At 46.8% G+C, this 22,952-nt stretch overlaps 1 protein-coding gene across 2 annotated transcripts in view; it reads right to left on the reverse strand.

Moving 5' to 3' along the window:
• POLR2B (RNA polymerase II subunit B) overlaps window positions 1–22,952 on the reverse strand; it is a 616,839-nt gene that overhangs the window by 183,083 nt on the left and 410,804 nt on the right. For both annotated transcript variants that reach the window (XM_069626112.1, XM_069626111.1), the window contains one exon: window positions 21,198–21,305. In XM_069626112.1, the coding sequence (XP_069482213.1) occupies window positions 21,198–21,305 (108 nt within the window). The remainder of the gene's footprint in view (window positions 1–21,197; window positions 21,306–22,952) is intronic.

Below are 22,952 nucleotides of genomic sequence, written 5' to 3' on the forward strand. Positions count from 1 at the left end.
ATAGCCACTGTGGTGTGTGTCAGAATCAGGACATTCTTCCCTCGCACAGTCGGCAGAAAAGCCTTCAGGGCAAGCCTGACGGCCCTCAGCTCCAACAGATTGATATGGAGTCTGGACTCCGATGGAGACCAACGACCGCTAACTGTCAACTTGTTGGCATGAGCTCCCCATCCCGTGAGGGATGCGTCCGTCACGATCGTCACCTCCGGCCAGGGCAGCCAAAATGGAGCCCCCCCTCATCAGATTGCCTTCGACAGCCCACCACAGAAGGTCCTGGGCGACTGAGGGCGGCACCTGAACGGGGTCCGACATCCTGCCAGAGGACTGTGACCACTGCATCTTGAGATCCCATTGCAGAGATCTCATCGCAACCTGGCCTTTGGCACCAGAAGAATGCAGGATGCCATGAGGCCGAGCAACCTCAAGAACTCCGGGAGACTCTGGGCATGTTGAAACTTGTGCACCATCTGCTGAATGTGATGAGCACTCACCTGGGGAGGGAAACACTGCCCCATGGATGTGTCGAGCACTGTTCCTATATACTGGAGCCGCTGAGTTGGCGTCAAGTGGGACTTCTTTAAGTTGAGGGAGATGCCCAGCTTGTGAAGGGAGTGGCAGGTGACTGACAGATGATCCAGGACTTGCTCTGGAGAGCGCGCCCTGATCAACCAATCGTCCAGGTAGGGGTAGACGTGAATCCCCCTTTCCTGAGATACACTGCCATCACCACCATGAGCTTGGTGAAAACCCTCGGGCGGAGGTCAATCCGAACGGCAGGACCTGAAACTGAAAGTGCGAGTCGCCAACCACAAACCTCAGGGACTTCTTGTGCTTGGGATGGATCGGCACATGAAAGTAAGCGTCCATAAGGTCAAGAGACACCAACCAGTCCTGAAGTTGAAGGACCTGGAGGACTTGAAAGAGTAACCATCTTGAACTTGTCCTTCCTGAGGAGTTTGTTCAAACCACGCAAGTCGATGATGAGTCTAAATCCTCCATCTTTGTTCTAAATCAAAAAATAAGGGGAATACCATCCCTTGCACCTCTCCGCTACAGGCACCACCAGTTCTATGGCGCCTTTCTCCAGCAGGGCTTGTATTTCCAGACTCTTCAAAGATTTCCTGGTGGGTTGTCGTGAGGCCTCTGCCAGAAAGGAAGACAGTAGCCATGGGCTATGATCTCCAGAACCCACACATCTGAAGTAATGGCACGCCATTCTACAAGATGCTTCACCAGCCTTCTCCCCAACCCTCTAACCATGGTACATGGCCTCATGACTGAGCTGAAGCGGCAGTGCCTGAGGGCAAAGAGGCAACTGCCCGAGCGGCCTTGGCACCTCGAGTACCTTGTTTTCCACCTCTGGTACTCCTACGGTGGCCCCTTTGACTTGTAGCTCCTCTCGATCTACCAAAGGAAGAGTAGTACCGAAAGGAACCTCCCCTCCATTGCTGTCCCCTAGGACGAAAAGGCAGAGGTTGGCGAACTGCAGTTTTCAACGACTTTGCTGCAGCTTTGGAGGTCTGCAACCTCTCAAGGCTCTCGTCAGCCTTGCTGCCAAAAAGATGTTCACCATCAAAGGGCATGTTGAGAAGCCGGGCTTGTACATCAGGAGCAAACCCCGACAACCATGCAAATCTGCGCATTACGGTGCTCACTGCCATGGACCGGCTGATGCAATCTGCCATGTCCAGACCCGACTGAACGGAGTCACACATGGCATCCTTGCCATCCTGAACAAGAGCAAGAAAGCCATCCCGTTCCTCACTTTCGGGAATATGTTCAGCCGCCAAAGAGACCATTCCACAGAGTATGAGTGAAACATGCTAAGGCACACACGAGTTGGCTGCCTGTAAGGCCATACCCCCCTGAAGAAAACACTTTCTTCGCCCAGCCATCAAAATGTTTGTCGTCCCTATCAGGAGGGATGGTAGGGTACGACGCCTGTTTTGCCGGGGCTGTAGCCGCCTGCACTACCAAACTCTCCGGAGTGGGGTACGTGGTCAACTAGCTGGGGTCGCTCGGACGAGGAAGGCGACCGGTGACGGCGCTTCTGCGAGTGCCTCGAAGAGGCAGAGGAATGGCAGGACACTCTGGGACCGAGACCCCCCTGGACTTACGCCGACGATGCAGAGAGTCGCCCCCTCGAATAGTCAGTCGAAAGCCCAGTGGATTTCGACTTCCGGGGCTTGGACACCTTACCGACAGAAAGCTTCTTCATACGCTCCCGCAAGGCCTTCGATGCTAACGAATGGCACTCGTCACAATCGTCCGTGGCGTGGTCCTCACCAAGGCACCAGAGGCAGGCGTCGTGCGGGTCCGTCAGCAACATCTTGGAACCGCAGTCCCGACACTTCTTAAAACCTGGCCGTGGGGAAGAAGATGAAGACATAACGAACTTCACAAAACTAACAGGTTCGAAGAACCGATGGAGAAATAACTCAGAAGAACCGAGGCGTGCCGAGATCTCCGAAGCGAACAAGTTCGCTGAAAAAACGGAACGGAGGCCCTCGAGGACAGCGCATCAACGCAGGACACAGAAAATATTCCAAAGCAGCACAGCTGTGGCGATTACCGGTCATAGATATGGAATACGTTGGAGGACCCAATCCCCTCGAAATACAGTTACAGGTAAGTAACTAAGACTTCTCCAGCATTGGATCTTTCATAGATTCACATGCTTTAATAGAATACCAAGCAGTTAAAAACATGCCACCATCATATACATCTATGCATAAATATAGAAAACATCTCTGAAAAAACCTTTACCATGCAGCAAAACAACGATTAAATACACAGGGAAAGGTGGGAAAAGGAGGCTGGTCCTACCTTATGCAAAGAGGTGGCAGAGCACTGCCTGTGCAACTGCAGTTTCTTTGTTGATATCTTCAGCCAGGCAGTAGTGTTTAGCGAACATGTGCAGAGTGCTCCATGTGGCGGCTCTGCATTTGTCCTTCAAGGCCACCCCTGCGTGGAACGCTGTTGACGCTGCTCTCCCTCTGGTGGAGTGCGCCGAGGGTGGTTTGGAAAGGGGGTTGCCTTTCGTTAGATGGCTGTGGGTGATGCAAGAAGAAACCCAGCGCGCCAGACCTTGTTTGGAAATATGTTGGCCCTTTGTGTGTCCAGAGAAAGCGATGAACAGTCTATTTGAGGAACGGAACTCCTTAGTTCTTTTCAAATAAAACTTTAATACTCTTGCTATGTCTAGACAATGCAATGTTCTTTCTGCTTCCGAAAAGAAAGATTCTAGAAGAAAGTTGGCAGGACAATGCGTTCTGTGAGCGTCATTTCCGATACTACCTTCGGAAGGAACTTAGGGTGTGGTCTTAAAATGACACGGTCCTTATGGAACAAGGTGAAGGGAGGTTCAGAAAAGGAGGCTTGTAACTCACTGATCCTCCTGGCCGAAGTAACGGCTATTAAGAAAGCCGTTTTCCATGACAAGAACTTTACGTCGCACCTGTGTATGGGCTCGTAAGGCGGCTCCATGAGGGCTGTACGAAAGGGTCCGTTAAAGAAGACCTGGACAGCTGGAAGGGAGATTAAGGACTGCGTCGCCAGGGTCATCATGTATGCCCGAATGGCGGATAGGTGGACCTTGATCGAGAGTCCCGCTTTGGCTAAATGCAACAAGGAAGGAAGTACTTGCTCAACCGAAGTGGTGAGAGGATCAATAGCATACGTCGCACATCACTTCGAAAAACAAGTCCATTTCCTAGTGTAGGTGATGCGTGTAGAAGGGGCCCTTGAGGCCCTGATTATATGCCAGCATTCTGCAGGCAGATTAAGATTCATCATTTTACGCTGCTCAGGAACCAAGCCTTGAGAGACCGGCTTGCTGGGTCGTGGTGGAGGACATTGCGGTTCTGTGCGTCAATAGATACTGATGCGCTTTGAGGCGAATCAGGGGCCATCGGGATAGGTGCTGTAGGGTCGAGTACCAGACCTGCCGTGCCCAGTCTGTGTACCTGGAGGCGAACAGTCTGCATTTCTTGTTGGTCCTGTTAGCAAAGAGATCGAGATGTGGATGGCCCCATAAGGCGAAGATCCGTTGAGCTTCCTTTTCGTCCAGCTCCCACTTGTGAGAAGACAAGTAGTCCCTGCTCAGTTTGTCCGCTAGGACATTTCCACTCCCGGGAGATGCTCCGCCTTGATTTGGACTCTGTGATGCAAGGCCCATGCCCATAGTAGTTGAGCTTCTTGAGATAAGATCTGACCTCGTGCCTCCTTGCTGGTTTGTGTAGTGCATGGAGGTTGTGTTTGGACACCGAGTACCTGCCCTGCTACTATAGGAAGGAAAGCTTTCAGCGCCCACCGTATGGCCCTGAGTTCCAAAACATTGATGTGGAGTTGTGACTCCTGGGCGGACCAGGAACCCTTGGTTTGTAGGTCAGCAAGAAGAGTGCCCCAGTGTCATGATGCCTACCTCTAAGGAGCCAGGCCGGGCCCAGCAACCCCAGAGGCAGACATCATTTTCCCCAGGGAAGTCTCAGCAGGCCCAAGTCGGGGCCCTTTGGACTCAGTCCTGGCGCCTTAGGCGCCAGGCTCATAGCGGACCCCAGTCCTGGCGCCTTAGGCGCCAGGCTCATAGAGGAGGATATGTGTTTAAGTGCTTGGGTGCACTTACCTGATGCAGACCTTGCTGCTTCATCCAGGCCCTCTTGAGGCCTGAATGGGACTACTTAACCTGTAGGACTACTTCACCACCCAGGTGTGGTCGGGGAAGGATACATACCTGATTGGTGGAAGGATACATACCAGGAACTTCTTCCAAGGCTATTTAAACCCCACCCGAACAGCCACACATGCTTCGCGTTGTTCTGCACCTAGCAGCTGGACGCTCACCGTGTCAGCTCCTGCATCCTGACTTCAGCCACGCCTGCCTGCACCCTGGAACACCTGCAAGGGGAGAAAGGAAGAGAATAGGAGAAGAAAAGCCCTTACCTGCTAAATCTGCATCCCGGAGTCATTTCTCCAACGGCCCTGAAAAGGAAGACATCATTTTAAAGGCATTTCGTTTCGATCGCTGCAGCGCTGCATTTTACTCACCTTTGCAAGGCGCTTCCATCTTCAGCAGCGATCTTCTGGATTCAGCTACGCCCCGGCGCCTAGAGGAAAAAAGACAAGAACAAAGGTGAGAGGGAGAAAAGGAATAAGGAAAGCTCAGTTTCCTTTTAAGTCTTACCTGTTGGATTATTCCCACTGCATTTCGGGTCCTGCCGCTTCCTGGCATCTCCGGACCCCGGCCCCTATGGGGAAAAAAGACAGACATTGAATGAGCGAATGCAAAGACATTACCTGAGCGCGCATCCAGAACTGTTTCACTTCGGGTCGGCGCCATATCTCCGGCACTCCGAACCCCGGCCCCTAAGGGGAAAAAGACATAAGCATTAGCGCTTGCTGCAATTAGACAACGAACATTATTATTAAGCTTGAACTTTTGAACAGAACTTTTACAGCGCCTTACCTGAACAGTCAAGCTTACCTGAACTCCCATCAATCCTCAATCCAGTGAAGTAACTGGGTTTCAACGTGCCCCTGCATCAGAAGCAGGATGGAGAGCTCATCCTTCCAAACCCTAAGGTGAGGCTTCACGGGGAATCGTGGAGGAGGTATCGTGGAGGGTTGGAAGGGAGTGGGAGGCTTGAGCATTGTTCCACAGTTGGTAATACTCCCTTTTCACGCACAGGAGGGTATCCAACGAGCCAGGGAAGCCAGAATAGAGGGGCCCTTCCTGTCCATCTTCAGAGTTCTGCGCCTTCGACGCCGCGCCTCAGTGGGAACCAGGTGAGCGTTACACCCAGCCAGTAAGATGCGTTCATCCTCAAGAGATAGGTCGACGTTGGTGCCTGAAACGGCATCCCTTGTAATAGGTTCTGCAGAGCGTTCCACCATCGAAGAGCCTTGTGCAGCGTCGTTGGAATCTGGACGATGTCCTCCCAAGAGTCGAGAGCTTGTTTCCATTAGTGGTCCAGTGCCTCCTGGACAGGCCTCATGCAAAGCCTGCAATTTGGTATGAGGAATATACATGAGGACATCATGTGCAGGAGGGCTTCGTAAGAGTGCACAGATCTCTCTCACCAAGAACCACAAGTTCAAGCTGAGAATCGCTGCTGCTCTTTCTGCTGACGGCCTCACCCTGGAAATGTTGGTATGGTATAGAGCTCAGCTCCCAGGAACAGGACTGTCTTGCTTTCAGGACTTGCTTTGTTTATGGAGAAACCTTACCCTTTTAGAAGATTTGTCATTTTTGAAACCGCCAAGCGTCGCTTGCGGCGGAACTTGCTCTCATCAACCAGTCGTCCAAATATGGAAAGACTTCTGTTCTCCCGAGTTTCGCAGCTACTGGTGCCAGACATTTGTAAACCATCTTGGTGCTGATTTCAGACTGAACGAGAGCAATCGAAATTGAAAATCAAGATCGCCTACCGTGAATCTGAGGAACTGTGTGTGCTGGGTGGATTGATATGTGGAAGTGTGCATCCTCCAAGTCTAGAGTGGCTAAAGAAATCGTGCATGTTTAGCCAAGGAAGCACTCCTTGCAAAGTTAACTTGAATTTGATGCGTTTGATATATTTGTTGAGCGCTCTAAGATCCAAGATGGGTCTTCATTGACCATTCTTTTTGATGAGGAAAAAACAGGAGTAGAAACCCTTTCCCCTTAGAGAGTAAGGTACTGGCTCCATTGCTGATTTCTGCAGCAGTTTTTGGATTTCGGACAGGACTTGTTTTAACATATGCACCCTGCGCTGAGTCAGGGCAGGGAAGTGGGCTGCTCTAGAAATTCTAAGGTGTGTCCCTCGCGGACCACCTGCAACACCCATTTGTCCGATGTTATTGACTGCCAGCGTTGAAAGAACTGGCTCACCCTCCCCCTCCCCCCCACCGGGGTGTGGCGTTGAGGGGGAGGAGCTGGACTGTCAGTTTTGATTGTTCTGCAACTTCCCTTGAGCAGAGCCCCGCCTCCCTCTCTGGGCGTACTTGTTGGAAGACTGGTACTTTGTGTCCTGGTATGAGTTAGCTTGCGACTTTCTGACCATAGGAACAACAGTTAAAACCTCTGTACTTCGAGGATGAACTTCGAAAAGGACGAAAGGACTGGCGATCCTAATCTCTATTGTTTAAAGAGCTGATGGCACAGGCCATGTCAGTCTTGATTCCTTTGAGGTGGTCATCGATCTTTTTCACCGAAGAGCTCTTGACCATGGAAGGGCATGTCCAATATTTGAGCTTGGACCTCGGACCTGAAATTAGTAGTCTTCATAGCACTGTGCCGTGGGCCATCTGTCCGAAACCGGACTCCACCACATTAACTGCTGCGTCAATCATGTGATCCGAAGTTGCTTCTCCATCGGCGATAATCGACCTGGCTTCTTCTTGGAACTCTACAGGTAGCTGTTTGGCCAGCTTGGACATGCACAGCCAAAGTTTGCGGTCAAATCTCGCCATCATGGCCAGCGCATTGCCCGCTCTAATGGTAAGCGATGCTCATGCAGACACTTTCTTGACCAAAGCCTCTAGTTTACGACCGTCCTTGTCCGGTGGGGCTGAAAGAGGTGATGCCAGATTGGCCAACTTTTTTCTAGCTGCCACTGTAATGACCGAGTCCGGTTTGGTTTGACCTTGTAGACAAGGTGCCGACTCAGGAGACTTGTATTTTTTTTCAGGCCTGGAAACTAGAGCCCGAGTGGATAAGGGTGTGGCCAATATCCTGGATCCGGACTCTCAAATGGTGTCGAGGAGAGGAATGGTAGTAACAGTTCGACTACGTTTGTCCCTGTGCTCATAAAGCACTGACTTCTTTTCCTCCGATGTGACCTGCAACAAGTCTGCGGCTTTGCTGATAATAGTGTGAAAGGATACTAGATCATCCAGCAGTGAAGTCACCTGGAGAATCTTTCTTTCTGGGCTTCTCAACAATATAATCGTCCCATTCGCTAGCATCAGGCTCTTGCGGGATCTTGCCTTCTTCCGGGTCAGAAAATTCCCTGAAAGGATCTTCCTGCCAGTCTGAGTCCGGAAGAGAGAATGGTACCGTTGTTGGCTCTCTAGTTGGAGATCGTGGTCCATGCGACTACACTGGAGAAGGGACCCTTGTCAGTGAAGCACCGAGTGTCCTGGTCCTAGACCTGCGCGGTAACTCAGCCGAACATACTCTTTTCCGTGGCCTACTCCTGGGAGGTGAATGTCTTGGTGTGCTTTGCCGAGGTGAGGAATCCTTCTGTGGGAAGTTTGGCTCCCTCGGTACAGCTGACCTGTTCTTTCATTTTGATGTCCGTTTAACTCCTCAATGATCCTTTGCATTGATAACATGAGTACAGGGTCATAAGGATCAGCAGGCACCTCTATAGTAGATTGCCAAGGTGGGCTGTGTTCCTTAGGTGTAAGACAATGCTGCTCTTCAACAAACTGTGAAAACTCCTCCTGTAGGATGACATAAGGGAGCCCTGGCATTTCTCCCAAGGGAAATAATTGTGCTCCCACTGGTTCAAGAGCTTCCACAAATTGAGGCGGTGCTTCCACAGACTCAGAAGACTGTCTTAATTGGATGGTACAACAGTGGCGTCAGCGAGGGGCATTTATGGACCCTATTACTTCTGTCGGTAAAGAAGCTTGCGGTGCCGTCGACTGAGCCGTGGTCGAAGATTCCTTCGTCAACAGCACTTCCGTGGATTAAGATTTGGTAGACGGTAGCTTGCTCTTATCTGTCAACGAGAGCTTTGTGGACAAATGTTTTCCGTGGACGAGTGCTGAGCTTCCTTCGACGATTGCTTTGTGGATGACAAACTCGCTGACGAGGACTAAGTCATGGACGATGTGGTTTGTCGCATGGTGGTCGTCGATTAGGGTTTCGTCAACGGCTTGGTGGACAACGGGCCTCCATCTTCACTGCCGCTCGTAGATATCTTCTCCGTGGACGACTGCCCCCCCCCCTGGTTTTTTGCAAACTCCTCCTTACCTTTGGAGGTTGTTTTTGCCGCAGAATGCTTTATCTCATGGCTTGTAGAGTCCAGGGGAGGTAGGAAAGGTATAATTTCCAGCTTACTCTTGCTCCTGGGAGTGGGAGGGGGAACTCCTTTCCACTGAAGAGGCTCTTCTTTTAGAGGTTTGCCTCTCAGATGATTTGCTTGAGTGAACAGGGGCCGTTTCAGCAGATTCTTCATCAGAAGAAAGTCCCCTGGCTTTCAAATGTAGAAGTCTTCTATGTCTGTCCTGTAGGGTCTTAGTCGAAAAAGACATTTCTGGATGTCATGAGGATATAGGCAGTATTTGCAGTGATCATGGGGGGTCCTTCATGTAAACCACCTTGCTCCCGCACCTTGTGCAATCCCTGAACAGGGAAGGCTTCTTGGTAGCCTTGAGTTCAGCCATCTGGAGGAGAAGATTCACTCGAATCAGTTAGAATACAGTGAAAAATCTGAAGATGGTTGACTGGGGCGGAGCTTAAGCCCTGCCACCTCATTGGTTGGGGTCATAAAGGACTAAAGTGAAGTGGAGGGACTACACAATGGAATGGCTCATGGGCCATAATGGACTATGTACATGCACTTCTATGTAGCAATGTATGTATGTTAAAAAAAATATATTTTTTTTTTCACCGAGGATTCCCAGTCTGACGGAATATTCAAGCATCTGAATCTATGAAAGATCCAATAGTGGAGAAGGGGCTAATCTCATGGAGATATTAGATTTAGCGATAGCAGCTATACATCCTCCTCGTGACTCGCGTCTATCAGCTCTCAAGATAGTGTAATCATCCGGGACTGCTAAGGTAAGGGCAGGACCTGCTGGATCATGTAGCCAAGATTCAGTGATGGCTAGGAAGTCGTAGTTTTCTGTTATGAGGTCAGCTATCTTCGTCGCGTGCATGACTATTGATCTTGCATTTATTAAGACCCCTTTGAGGTCAGGTGCGGAGTGGTCTAGCGAGGGTGGAGGGCGGAAGGGTGCTGGAAGTTGCTCCAGTCACATATATGCCAGAGCATATGGAAGCACCTCACAACCTTACTCTTTGCTTCTGCCTCCCCCCCCCCTCTCCCCTGCTGATTCTACTTTCCCTCGGCACCATGCACCTGGCCACCCTCTTTCCTCCGGGTCCAGGTACCAGCTCCTCTTGCCAACCAAACGCACTGCCTCCGGGCCACACCTTGCAGTGGGGTCTGCATCTGTACCCATACAGCCCCACCCCTTTTTTTTGTTCTTCCTGCACTTATCAGACCTACCCAGCCTGCTGCCTTAAACCCAACACTGCCACTTGTGGCTGCACTCCCTCTGTTGCCTTTTTATTTATTAATGCATTTATTTTTATTTATGTTTTTTCCCTCCTTGCCCCACTCTCCCCTTTTTGTTCCCCCTTCCATCCACTTCTCCCTCTCCCCCTCTACCATGCACTTTCGCGCTCTCAATGTCACTGGGCCTAGTAAGATCGTCGTTTTTGTTTCTCCTCCATTACCCCTTCCCTTGCCTCGTGCTCTGAAACACTTGTGTATGAGCGCGATAGAAATAAAATACCAATATCAAGAGTGGGGCTGGGATATTTGTGATTTAGTCTGGAAGCACTTAAGTGATAACTGGGGTGGTGAGAGATTAGGAGTGGTCTTTTTGTATTCGTTGTTAGCCTTTAAGTAAGCTTATTCTCTGGCTGTCTAAGCTGGTCACAGAGCTGGCCGGGGATCCAAATAATTTCGGCAAGCGCACATAAAGTCTGGAGTTTCTGTGAGCGATGTTACAGGGGTTATTTTGGTTGGGTGGTCCCTGAGGAGAGTTTAACTTGCTTGAGAGTCGTTCATATGTCAGAATAATGGGAGTGGGCACAGTGGTCAAAGATGTAAGCGTAGTAGAAATATAATGAATAGGAGGAATATGGGTGGGTGGGGTTGAAACACTAGTTAATACCACTAGAGTGAGGAGTATGCCTGAGGAGACTGTTTAGCAGAGTGGTGTACATAATGCAACAAGGTCCAGTGGGGCACAGTATAGCAGTATGGTGCAGTGGTAATTACTCTAAGTTACACAGTAAGACTAAGTAGCCGAGTGGGAGAACACAGAAGGTTAGGTATACCTGGGCTAGTGTGGTTCAGCACAGTGGGCTAGCTAGGCATATACTAAAGTATTTGTATACAATGGGCTAGTCAGGTATGGGCTAATACATTTGAACACAATAGGCTAGACAGGTATGGGTCTGTACATTTGACACAATAGGCTAGTCCAGTGTGGGCTAATAGATTGACCACATTAGGCTAGTGAGTTGCAGCTATTGAGACAGAGGTGGCACAAATTAGTTTGTCCAAAGGGGCATACAGCAATAGCCTATAAAACTGTTGCAGTTATGTGGCATGATAGTAGCCTATAGCGGTAGTCTAGACTAATGTAACTGAGGCACAATGGTGCCACACAGCATGGGGCTGAGAAACAATCGCAATTATGAGGTACAATCGTGTCATACAAAGTCCGGGTGGAGCACCGTTGCCACTATGTGGCTCAATTGTGGGTCATCTTAAAACACAGGAGGTTAAACACTGAGCAATATTAGGAAGCAAGCACGGATTACTGGAGGACGTTTTGGGCGTACAACATTAGTAAAGGGTCGGCGTGGAGTTTTCAGATTGTCTGCCGGAGGAAAGAAATGCATTCACACAGAATAGTAAGATGGCGGTGTGTCAGGCATGGAGGGCGCAGTTGACTGTACTCACTTGCGTGTGAATCATGCAAGAGCATTCCGATTGTTTTCAGTGTTCCAAAGAGGAAGTTCAGTACAGTGAGTCTTATGTGTTAAGGTGGTGTAGCGTGGGTGGTTCTAGGTGCGCCCTGGTGCGAACAGGGGTAAACCGGGCCTTAAACTGGCCTTTATCCGCCAGCAGGCAGAGGAGCTGGCTACGTTACGGAAGTATGTGGAAAAAGTTGGCTAGCAACGCATACAAAACCAAGCCGTGTTTTGGCGCTGCATCGCGCCCGACATTTTGTTTCATGAAGCAGGTCAGCGCGTTGAGAGTGCGATTCCAGGCTTATTATGGAAGGTAGAATTGCAATAAAAAAGGTGGAAGTTGCTTCAAATGAGCATAGAATAAATGCTCAAATATCCTGTAGCCTCACCATGGCAGCTGTGCTGGAGCAATGGGGGCATCAGCGCGAATGCGCTCGGGCATGGATGGTGCTGCAGGCTGCGATGGTCACGGGGCGAGTTGCAGGCTGCTCAAGATGGTGGCTCCTGCAGTGGTGGGGTGGGGGCACCTGCCCTCTCCACCCAGGTGAAGATGCTTATGAGCAGATGGGGCAAACAGGGCCTTAAACTGGCCTTGAACATAGCCGGCTATTCCGCTTCCATTTTGCTTTCCCTGGTCGGTTTTAGACAGACACAAAAATAGTCTTTGGTTTACACCTGCTTTTAGGTGGCTGATCTCTCCTATAAAAAGTGTATAGGTTTACTTACCTTCAGCATAACGGGCCTAAAATAAAGTTATTGCTTCCCTTAGTCTGAACTGAAAAGCAACTGTAATTGAATATTACATGCCAAGGTCCAACTCCCCTAGAAAAACTTATCCTGAATCAGAGTTATAGGTGTTATACTGTTCCTAGAATAAGTGTTCCACTATTCACAAAAAGAATATTTTTCAGTTGGGTTACTAAGTGATTTCTTGCTGAGCGTCACAGTACAACTGCTAGGGTCTACTACCCCTATATTACTGAAAGTAATCTAAAAAGTAACTATTGGGTTGACTTCCCTAGAACTCCCGTTAGGTGTTCCAGATTAGATTATATGCTTTGGTCTGTGTACCTTCAATCATTGTGTTGTGTTTTTCTATAATGTTTTTATATGATCTGTGATATTTCCCTCAAGATTTATCGGGGACTACTTGTATTTAAATAAACCATATATTTTTACAATAGTGTTTGTGTTTCTTTGGACCATTTGTATTACAATTTCATTTTACTGATTCTACTGCCCTCTCTCCCTCCCAAGATGAGCCTGGCTGCTCCGTCTACGCTACCATGAACTCAGGTGGTACAGCATTATACTAAGAGTGGAGTCTTGTACTGGCTCAGTTGAATGGTTTTATTAAGTCCTGGGCTTCAGAAAAACTGTTCCAACAAGCTCCACTCTTAGTATAAGGCTGTACAACCTGAGAATGAGGTAGCATGGACAGGGCAGCCAGGCGTATTTTAGGAGGCGGCAGAGAGGGCTGTAGCTTGGCACAAATAAACTGTAGCATACATATGGTCCAAAAAACACTAACACTATGTATTGTAAAAATAAATGATTTAAATACAAGTAGGCCAATATGAATCTTTACATTACATATAAACACTTAAAAAAAATCCAACTCCATGCTTAAGGGATACAGCCCAAAGTATAACCTCATTAAACATAGCCATCAGAAGTTCAAGGCAAGTCAAACCTATACCACATTCAGAATGCAATCAGTTATTCTTGGGGCGTTAAACCAGAGTATGTAGGAATAACTGGGGGCTGTGAGTTACGGGGGTTCCTGCATATGTAGTGGGTTTATGTAGAAATACAAATATCATAAGTGGCAAATGTAGCCAGCGCGTGCACCAGATGGGAAAGCAAATGTTAATATTACTTAATTTCAGGATAATATTCCATTTGACTGAGTTTGCACCAAATGTAATAAATATACATTAACATACCAACTTAATGAATCCCATATCCTTAACATGCAGTGCAAATTAGTTTACATGGAAACACATGTTCTGAATCCAAATTTTAAAATGCATGTGGCTTCATTCAATGAGGATTTTAAACGTGCAGCATGGGTTTGTTTGCTAGGCTGAACTATGTGAAGAAGGGCATTGTTACAGAAGGCCATTGTGTGCGCAGGAAGCAATATTACATTTGTAGTTTAACAAGACTGCCGTTCTCAATGGGAAAAATACTGAGCAGGACGGATGAGGTGACATGATCTAGTCAAAGGGGAAGGATTCTTTTTGAGTGACAGTGGGAGGTTTTAAAAAGAAACTGGAGAGGGTGTGAGTTCAGACGTGCTGGAGTCACTTGGGAGACAGACATCCACCGACATCCAGGTCGTGTCATTCTTGAGGGCTTTCCAAGAGCTGGGATGAGGCAGTGCTGGCAGTTGCTGGGGTTGACATTCCTTTTCGGTGGCAAACCAAGTGAGCAGGATTTCTACGGTCAAATCTCACCCAATTTCTAGGTAAATATGGTTCATAAGTGAGGAGTTTCTGCATGAATGGATGGCAGGTTGCCAGACAGTGTTAGCAGGCTGTTTTCATGTATAATGTTCATTAATGTTTAAAAGGTTTTAATTGTACATGGAAAAAAGCTGCTTTGCTGCTGCGATTCCCTCTCTCAAACTGCATTTCCTGCCAATTTCTCTGCGTATAAGGACATTGGGTAAGATAATGCTCGGGGGGGCCTTTTGATGGGTGCAAACTTTGTAATGTAAAATATAATCTATTTTTTGTTGTGCACAGTGTTAGGAACAATTCTGAGAAATTTGCTAATTCCCTCTACCTTAGAGAGCCCCAGCAAGTTTGCTGGATTTTGAGCACTTTTTTTTAACCTGGAGCGAGCAAGACTCTTTTCCCCACTCATGAATTTGAATGCGATGGTGTACTTTGTTTTCTTTGGTTGTGGAATCTGACAAACTCCATAGTCATACTCGTTTACATTGCGTCACACAGCACCTTCAGAGCAGTCACACAGGGAAGTCTTGCAGATTTCCCATACGTTTAAATACCTTCTCTGGGATAAACTACTGTTTCTCAGAGCAGTAAAGTGAAATTGACATTACTTCCATTTGGTAACTTTCAAACCCAGCACAAACCATCTTACAATAGGGTACTGGAGGGGTTACCTAGTATCCCCTTTGTCTAGCTTCTCATGTAACATTTTTTTCAGGGCAAAGGGTTGTAGGAAGATGCATGTTAAAGATTACAATTGGTCCTAAGAGTATCCACCACAACAGGTTGGTCATGAGCGGGACACAAAATACATTCACTTGGGAAATGCCATGCACAGAATGTGTATGGTGTTAGACTTTCTAAATCAAAAGGTTTGGTCTAGATTAGGAGGGGCTGCACCTGAATGACATGCTTAACATTGCACGCAGAAGGCACCATATGCAGTTGAACTGCACTTGAGAAAGGACGTTACCATCTCCGAATTCACCAGACAAGTTACAATAGTGTTAAAATACAGAAAGGGACAACAATTAAAAGATTCTGATGCATTTGTATGTCTAAATGAATCCATGAGGATAGAAAGTGAATATACACCACTGATAATGTTAGCGATGACCCATTAAAATTCTGGTGGACAATAAAGGATGCCAGGACATTCATTTAGAAGCGAACTCAGCGATAGGAATGGCAATACAAAAATCTTCTTTTACTGCAGACTTCAGTAATGCAGTGATTAGGAACATCCCTGAAAGGTGTGTGACTGAGCAGGTGAGTTACCGGAATCGTTGAACCTAAAGGAATCTTTAAAGTTAAGTCTGTGTATCCTTAAGTGAAACAGCGGGCTCTCATCAAGATGATTGCATCCTATTTGATTTGAATGAGAAAAAAATAAATAAAATCGGATTGGAAATCAATATTACTAAATATTTAAATGTGTCGACTCTCCAAAGAGCTACAGCCACACAGAGGAAAGTACAGCGGTTCCTCCGTTGGAGGACTTCCCAGAGTTTTCTAAAATGATAGAACAAATTCAGACCGTAGAACAAATTCAGGCTGCAGATGCATGCACAAATGAAGAAAGGGACCAATTGAGAGAAATATTTATGGAATTTAAAGGTTTTTGCCAAAGACGCATATGATTGTGGATTAACAGATTTGCATGTTGCCACATTACCAGAAGGACATGGCAGAGAACCAGTATGTGTGCGACATTATCAGTTGCCTCTGGCATGTTTGGCATCGGCAGCTGAAATAATTACACATTTTCAATCTAGAGGAATCATTAGGCCCATTGATAGCACATCAAACACTATAACTTGTGTTAAAACCTAATGGCCAATGGTGTTTGTGCACAGATCTACAAGAATTAAACAAAAGGGTGACTCATCTTTTATTCAGTTCTCTCCCATTCATTCCAGCCTAGCTCTCACTCACCCAGCAGGGTGGCTGTCCTTGCCGGACAGTCAGCCAGCCAATCACAGAGTGCATTTGGGTCTCCTAGGAGACCAAGCACGGAGTTTCGGGCACCTCCCTCACTTCTTTTCTACCCCAAACACTCTGTTCATTTCGCCTTTGGCAGGGTTTCTGAGAGAAACCTGCCTCTGGCTCCAAAGACCAAACCTGGTTTGGCGCGCAGAGAAATTCTCTAGAAGGATATTTCCATAAAGACCTGGCGAAAAAAGAAGAACGGGCACCATTTTAGCAAAGTTGGCTGGACTCCATTTTGAAAAAGATGACTCCCGCAGTCAACGTTACCGGGTCCGTGAACGGTCACGGTAAATGCAAACCAAGGTAGATCAAAACGAAACCACTGCCACCAGCCAGTCAATTGAGGAAAGGGTAACACAGAAAATGTTATATGAGCATTTAAACCCAGGGGGATACTAAGTAACCCCTCCAGCACTCTGTAAGATAGGGTGTGCTGGCTATATGATATGATTGGTTATTTATAACGCGCTTAATACCCAGAGGTTTCGAAGTACGGACCCAGGGATCGAACCTGTGTTGCTCCGTGTCGTCCTGCTTCCAAGGCGAGCATGTTGCCACTGAGCTATCCCTAGCAAGTACAATGCCAAGTCAAGTCAATTTCACTTTACTGCTCTGGGAAACAGTAGTTGATACCAGGTAAGGCATTTAAACCATGGGAAATTTGGAAGACTTCCCTGTGGCACTGCACTGAAGGTGCTTTGTGACAATTGTAAAAGATTATGCCTACAGAGCTGGACTCCATAACCAAAAAGAAAGTGTATAAAATCACATTAAATTACATGAGAGTGTGGGAAAAAAGGGGCACACTCTCCAGGATAAAAAAAATCAAGTCCTCAAAATCCAGCAAAGTTGCTGGGGGTCTCTAATGTGGAGGGAATTAACACATTTTTGAGAACTCTCGCTAGCAGTTGCGTCTGTGGGCCATCCCAAAAGGGTACTTACTGATTTAGAGATATTAAGAGTGTACAGTTTTGAAGTATATTTGTGTGTTGCTTTTATATTGATGCCTTCTGAAGAAGGCTTACTCTGATAAATTAATAATTGTTTATTCAAGGGACCTTGTGTGTAAGAGTTTATTTGAATACATGTCACTGAATCTCTGTGCAACTCCCATACAGCTCACATTGACCCCTCTTGAGATAAGCCTGGCTGCTCAATCACGCTACCAACCTGTGTAGTACAGGCTTATACCAAAGGTTGGGTTCCTATTGCCAAGAGGTCAGGGTTGTTGTAGTTCACCCAAAGGGTACTGCATACAATCTTGCTTAACAAGGACTAACCAAGCCTGAGCCATCTCAACAGAGTGCTGGACCCCAGAAGCAAGGAAAGTCCACAAGGTGTCCAAGAATCACAGTGCTGCTATTTGCGAGTAGCTGAAACAGCGAAGTGTAGCTTATCTGAATTGTGCCCATTGCTGCCACCGACCTTCAAACCGCAGTGCAGGAGTCCCCAGATGTCCTCCCTTTTGTCCCCGCGACTGAGGCCCAGCAACAACAGGATCTGCAGGACTACAACAGGAACAGAAGCCAGCTGGAACCTTTTCTTCAGACTCAAGGGACTGTGTAGCTAGGGGTACTTACCTCTTGTGTGTAGCTTGCTTGCTCCCACTGGAGACCTTGCAATTGCTGCCCTTTGCACAGTTGCTTGCATCTTTGATTTTGACAAGCCTCCCAGCTTGTGGCACAACAATGATTCTTTTACTACAAAAACTCTTAACATTGTGCAAGACTTGTGTGCTGTCTTCAAGAAGTGCCTCAGCTCCCCTAGACTTTGCTCAATTGACATTGGCTGTCCTGCAGACGCTTCTTATCCTCTGACTTTGTGTTCAACTATCCCTCAAAAAGTCATACATACTTTACTTGTATAGTTGGGAAAGGGTTAGCCTATATTTCATTGGGGGATTGAAAAGTGCTTACCTGTTTGGAGAAACTTGTTAACGTGCGCGCGCGTGTGTGTGTCATCCCAAAAGGCTATAAGTGTATTTTTGAAGTATATTTAATAATTGTATATTGCCACCTTCTGAAGAAGGCTCATTTTAAAACGGACTTAAATTAATACATATTTATATTAATCAAGAAACCTTGAGTACAAGTGTTATTTGAATACCTGTCACTGCAAATCTCTATGTTACAACCCTACAGCTCATATTGACCCCTCTTGAGATAAGCCTGGCTGCTCAGTAACTACCAACTTGTGTAGTACAGGCCTATACCAAAGGTTGTGTTACCCATTACCAAGAGGACAAGGCTGGTGTCTCCCACAGGGTTACTACATACAATCTTTCCCAACACTTCCTGACCCCAACAGACCTGGCAATCGGTATGGGTGACCACCCAACCTCTGGATACAGCACTCCGGTAACACAGGAGTGGCAAATTGGCTTGCGTGAAGTACTACCTTGAGCCCCACAGTACCTTGGGCGTATTGAAGATACAGCTGTATTCTTTCCCGAGCAGCAGCGGTTGACCCGGTCTCCTGTACCTTGGTTGTGGTGATGGAAGAAGGAACTCTGGAAGAGATGTTGCAGCAGCAGTCCGGAGAAGGGACCCTCATCAAGGAATTCTTCAGAATCCCACACCGGTCTGCCGTCTTGGCGCCTTTTTACAAGCTCCAACAGTAAACGGTTACCACCCTGTCAATCCACCTAGATTCTACAGTCCTGCACGCTGGTGAGGGTACTTTGAGGATGGAGATCTTGCCTCTGGAGGTCCAGCTGGAGCTCAACAAAGTTCTGGGTGGATTTGTTAATGGGAAGAGTATGCACAGGAATTGTCGGAGGTCCCCTGGTGTTGGCAAATTGCAGCCCTGGAAGGTCACAGCACGTCAGGGAAGGCTCGTTCTGCAGATAATCTTATGGCCAGTTGGTCCCACCAGCCAAAGGAAGGCTTCCTTTTCGGAGCTCGTGTCGTTTAGAATATGGGGCCACGACAGCAGTGGTCTCATTGTGGTTACTGAAAGGGCCTCCAGGGCGTTTCTAGTCTTCTGCTTCAGAACTTCAGTTCCAGTGGTAGACTTACCTTCTGCCTCAGGAACCAAACCTTTTATCAGGATTTCCCATTCATCCACTACCTGCAGTTTACAGAAAAGAGTGGGGGGAACTGGTTCCATTCAAGCACATCAGACAAAGCGCATCGGAGTTTCGGGCTCCTCCCCAGTTTCCTGTCCACAGACACTTTAGCCTTGGTGGGTTACACAAAGGGTTCCTGCCAAAGGCGAAACTCGCATCACCACCTCACCCTGCCAGGATGGTAGAAAAAAGAGCCAACAAATAACCACCCAACAAATGGCAAAAGAATAAAGGAGCCACCATATTAAAACATAGGTGGCCCAACTGAATACAAACTGCAGTGAAATATTGCACCAAAGTTGGTAGAACACGCCCGCTGCCACCAGCCATAGCTACAGGGTTGCCACTGTAACCCCAGTTTCAGGAGCAGAGAGAAAGGGGATAATGGGTATCCACTCAACACTCCACATAAGGTGGGGTGTGCTGATCTCTCAAAAGTAAACGTTTAGGATACAAAGTATCCCCCTTTCCTTAAGAACAGCAGTTTTTAAGGAAACTAAGAATATAAAAAGGAAAACCGAAGGGCCATAAGCAACACTGCACATAGGGTGTGGTGTGCTGCAAAAGTAACACCAGCGCCTTTAAGACGTATGGAGGAAAGCAAGACTCAATAACACAAGGTAAAACAAAGAACAGAGTTCCCATGGTTAGAGCAAATAAGAATGAATGAGGGGGGAAAAAGGCTCCCCTCGTTCAGAACAAGAAAAAGGTGCAGAAGTCCAGCAAAAAGTGAAGGGGGTTGGGGGTCTCACTAGCAGAGGTGAGTAAGCAGAGAAATGATGAATCTACCCAACACCCACCAATGGAAATGTTCTGAACCAAACAGCCAGTCCAATCAGGAACAACTACTGGTTTCACATCAGTCCCAGTAGCAGACTTTCAGGCACCAGTGATGTGGACTGTGATTAGGCAGTCCCAGCCCCCCTTCCTGGGCCACACACACATCTCACTAACCTACGAAAGCAGCAGCTTTCTGAGGCAAGTGCATGACCTCCTCTGGGATTTCATGACCTGGGAAGGCAGAAAGGAGGACAAACAATATGGCTAAAGAACAAGCAGAAATCTAATGGCGCAGCCATTTTCGGCCAAGAGCCACACACTGTAAACCTCAATGTGCAAAAACGATAAGAAATGTAACTGCTGCCACCAGCTTGTCTATTGGCACATGTATAAGTAATCAAACATCCAAAGTGTAAAAAGTAAGGGAGAGGTAAAAGAATGCTTATTGTACTGTAGGTGGTGTGTGCAATTTAAAAATCTAAGAATTCTAAATGGAAACAACATTTTAGTAAGGACAGTGTCAGTTTCCCCATAACAAATGAGCAAAAGGGACTTGAAGCTGAAGGCTTTACCTCCCTTCAGAAAGTCAGGTCAGGATTTTTTTTTACAAAGCAAAAAGAATGGGGTTCCATAAGAAACTATGAAGGGAAGAAAAAAATCTTTCCCAACAGGATGGGATGGAAAAAGTACCTCACTGGTCAAAACTGTCAAAAACCAAAAGCAGTTATATTGAGATTCACAAAAAATGAAGCCAACAAGTAGAACAAATAATATTTTCCAACAGAACTGAAGTTACCAATAGCACACCAAAGCTCCTGCACATTTTCCCTCTCAATCCCGCTAACAAAGCCCCCCCAGCCCACCCCGCTACTGTTTCAGATCTGCCGGAGTGCAAAATAAAAGGCCAACTTCGAGTAATCAATCTATTACTGTTACTTTGTAACAGCTGCTACATAGTTGAAAAGTTCCATCCAAAAATGGCTGACTTTAGGAGTCAATTTAAGTGCCCGTTTGGGGGGAAATTTACACATTGATATATTTTGTCCTTCGCAAAGGAGCCAGGGTTGAATACTAGAAGGATTTAAAAGAAGAAATATGTACAATAACTCATTTAAATGCTTACATTATCAACACATCTTAGAACTAATGTAAATTACAATAACAGTTGCACTTAATAAGCTATTACAAAAGTATCACTTACCTTTCCTTGAAGACATTCAATCAAGTGACCAACTGTCATACGGGAAGGAATGGCGTGGGGATTGATGATGATATCTGGTGTAAGGCCTTCACAAGTAAAAGGCATATCCTATTAAAACAAATAGAAAAAGGAGTTTTTTTGCAATAGACAAAATATTGAATCCCCTACACTTCAAAAGCACCAAACTCAACTGGCGTTGCACACATTGATGTTAGAATAAATTTCTTGTAAACAGTACATGGATAAAATATTTCCCTTCCCAGAATGAGCTGAAATCATAAAGGCATGGTGGGCACCACCTGTAGTGCTAAAGTAGATGATAAAAAATACCAAAAAAGACCAAACCATCAAATAAACATATAACCTATTTATACATTTGGCATTCAAGTACTCTTTACAGTAGCTTCTTGGCGGAATTGAAAAGCTTCCAACGGCTTGCTGTGCTTACGTACATGTGTAGTGAAGTTACTTGAAACAGTCCCCATACCAATTGTAGCAATCCGAACTTGGACTGCGTTTTCAGAAGTTAACACTGCACCTACATTTGACATATTGTACACAAGACTGTTAGGCAGAATTGGATGCAGTACCCTCTGGGACCAAAACATACAATTAGGACTACAGGTGTAAGCAAAACCAACCTTTGGTATAAGTCTGTACTACATAGTGTGTGGTAGCGAGCTGAGCGGCCAGGCTCATCTCAAGAGGTAATGTGAACAGTAAACGAGGTTACAGAGGTGGCTCAAGCACAGTGGTTCAAGCAGACACTTGCACTCAAGGTTTCCTGGTAAAACACTTATTACACAATCATTTAGAAATCATTCACTAGAAGGAGGCAACGTAATATTATACACAAACACACTTCAATACCAAACTAATACCTTTGAGTAAATTAGGCTCCCCTGAAATAGGAGCAAAATGGCATTTCAGTTACTTTCAATGGGAGTAAAAGGCACAAGTTAGCAGAATAGATCACAAACACTTTCTTAGGCAGTACAAATAGTTTTAGTTCACTAGAGGACTCGGCTGAGTTCAATAGGCCTAGGCCAAAGTCAATGGACTAGTGTCTTGGATAGGAAAGAGCAGTTCTTGAAGTAAACAGTAAAGTCTTTGCCACAGTTCTCAGAAGTAGTTTGTACGAAAGAATCATATGTTAGGTCACAAGCTGATTAGGCCTGCAAGTTGGGAAAGTTTCACAAACTTTCACTGCGAGTGTGACGTTTTCTCAGAAGGGTTAGCACAGTACCTTAGTACGAAGAACAAAATGCAGCTGAAGACGTTGGTTCCTGGCAGTTCCTGCAGATCTCACTGTTCCCTGAGCCTCAGTCATGGGGACAAGAGGGAGGACACCGGGGGACCCCTGCACCACACTGGATCGTCGAAAAAGCAAACAAGATGGAGTCACTTCAGTTCCAGTAGCTTCAAACGCACAAGCTGGTCTCCATTTCCCTGGTTAATCCTAACTAGTGTTGAGAATGGTATCCAGGTGGCTTACGAGTTGATTGGTCCCACAAACTCAAAAGGGAAAAGTCGTCCTTGAAGGGGTGCCTCTGTCGAGATGAACTTGGCAAGTCGGACCTGCAGCAGGGCTTCACCGGGCAAACCAACGGTCCAAGAGTTGCAGCAGCCGTCCTCTTCCAGCTCTTCTTCGGTTCTTTCATTTCAGTGGTCGGCTCTGCTTTCCAGTCCAAGAGACTCGCCTTTTAAACAGTCATCTCCCTTTCATTCCAGCCTAGCTGTCACTCACCCAGCAGG

The sequence above is a fragment of the Ambystoma mexicanum genome, chromosome 6p (genome assembly GCF_040938575.1).
Source record: "Ambystoma mexicanum isolate Mex_15411 chromosome 6p, UKY_AmexF1_1, whole genome shotgun sequence".
In the NCBI taxonomy this organism is placed as follows: Eukaryota; Metazoa; Chordata; class Amphibia; order Caudata; family Ambystomatidae; genus Ambystoma; species Ambystoma mexicanum.